Source organism: Olea europaea, chromosome 18 (assembly GCF_002742605.1).
Source record: "Olea europaea var. sylvestris chromosome 18, O_europaea_v1, whole genome shotgun sequence".
Taxonomy (NCBI): domain Eukaryota; kingdom Viridiplantae; phylum Streptophyta; class Magnoliopsida; order Lamiales; family Oleaceae; genus Olea; species Olea europaea.
The window spans coordinates 3,986,646-3,987,686 of NC_036254.1; the positions used below are offsets into that span (position 1 = coordinate 3,986,646).

At 37.6% G+C, this 1,041-nt stretch overlaps 1 protein-coding gene across 1 annotated transcript in view; it reads left to right on the plus strand.

Moving 5' to 3' along the window:
- LOC111367204 (probable beta-1,4-xylosyltransferase IRX14H) overlaps positions 1 to 721 on the plus strand; it is a 7,718-nt gene extending 6,997 nt beyond the window's left edge. The window contains exon 3 of the mRNA XM_022987959.1: positions 179 to 721. Within this exon, the coding sequence (XP_022843727.1) occupies positions 179 to 410 (232 nt within the window). The 3' untranslated portion in view covers positions 411 to 721. The remainder of the gene's footprint in view (positions 1 to 178) is intronic.
- Positions 722 to 1,041: the final 320 nt, after the last annotated feature.

The window sequence follows — 1,041 nt, forward strand, 5'->3', positions numbered from 1 at the left end:
ATCGGGGCATTTTATCAACATGTGGTGCAACATATATTTATTGGCCTGTTTATATATATCATATAGACGACCATGATGATGTGCATTTATAAATTATTGCATTTACTATAGAAAATGCGCTTCTCTATATGATAATTTATAGATGTAATGATTCGTCGATACTATCCGATTCATTCAGGTGGGTAATTGACCCCCCATTGGATGTAACCATCCCAGCAAAACACACGCCATGGCCAGATGCTCCTCCTGAACTCCCAACTTCTGATGTAAAAGTGATCAGCATCCCAGAGAACCCAGAGAAACGTGTGACCAAAAGATCAACAAGAAAACGCAATTCCCGAAGCAAAAGGAAGCGTGTACCCAAAGTATCAGATGAACATGTTTCCAAAAGGCAATCTGGGGATAACTAGAATATTTTCATGACTATAAGCAAGCCTTCAACCTGAGAACTTTGATGATGACAAGACGACTATTCTTGTTGAGTAAATACAGAGGCATATGTTCCATGTACCTTAGCTGGTCGATACATGTACATCTTAAGTTGGTTACATCTAATTTTTGGATCGTCTTTTCAAGTGTTATTTGATTTCTTTTTTTTCATTGATTGTATTTTGGTGTTGTCTAGAGTTTTACGACGGATACCTGCTACACTTGCCAGTTGGCAGAAATCTCGTGTTCGATACATAATTTTTCGAAATAGAAATCAAATATCTATTCAGTCGTTGGATCTTATGGGTGGTGCTTGCAAGTTGTATCTTATCATTCGACTCCCAAACGAATACTTTCTATCTAGCCATCATCATATTAGCCATTGAATTCATGAACTTAATATCTTTGAATTCGCTTTACTTTAACGTCATGAAAAACTGCATAGGAAAGGATCACTGGAGAAAAATGCTATTGCATTTCAAATTCATTTCCAGAAGATATCGTGATGAGAAGCAGGCTCTCAACGAATTATTATAGTGGAAATTTCCTTTCAAGAGCGCCGACCAAAACGCACGCAGTATTGGCGTAGCATGTCATGTATAAACTGGGTTC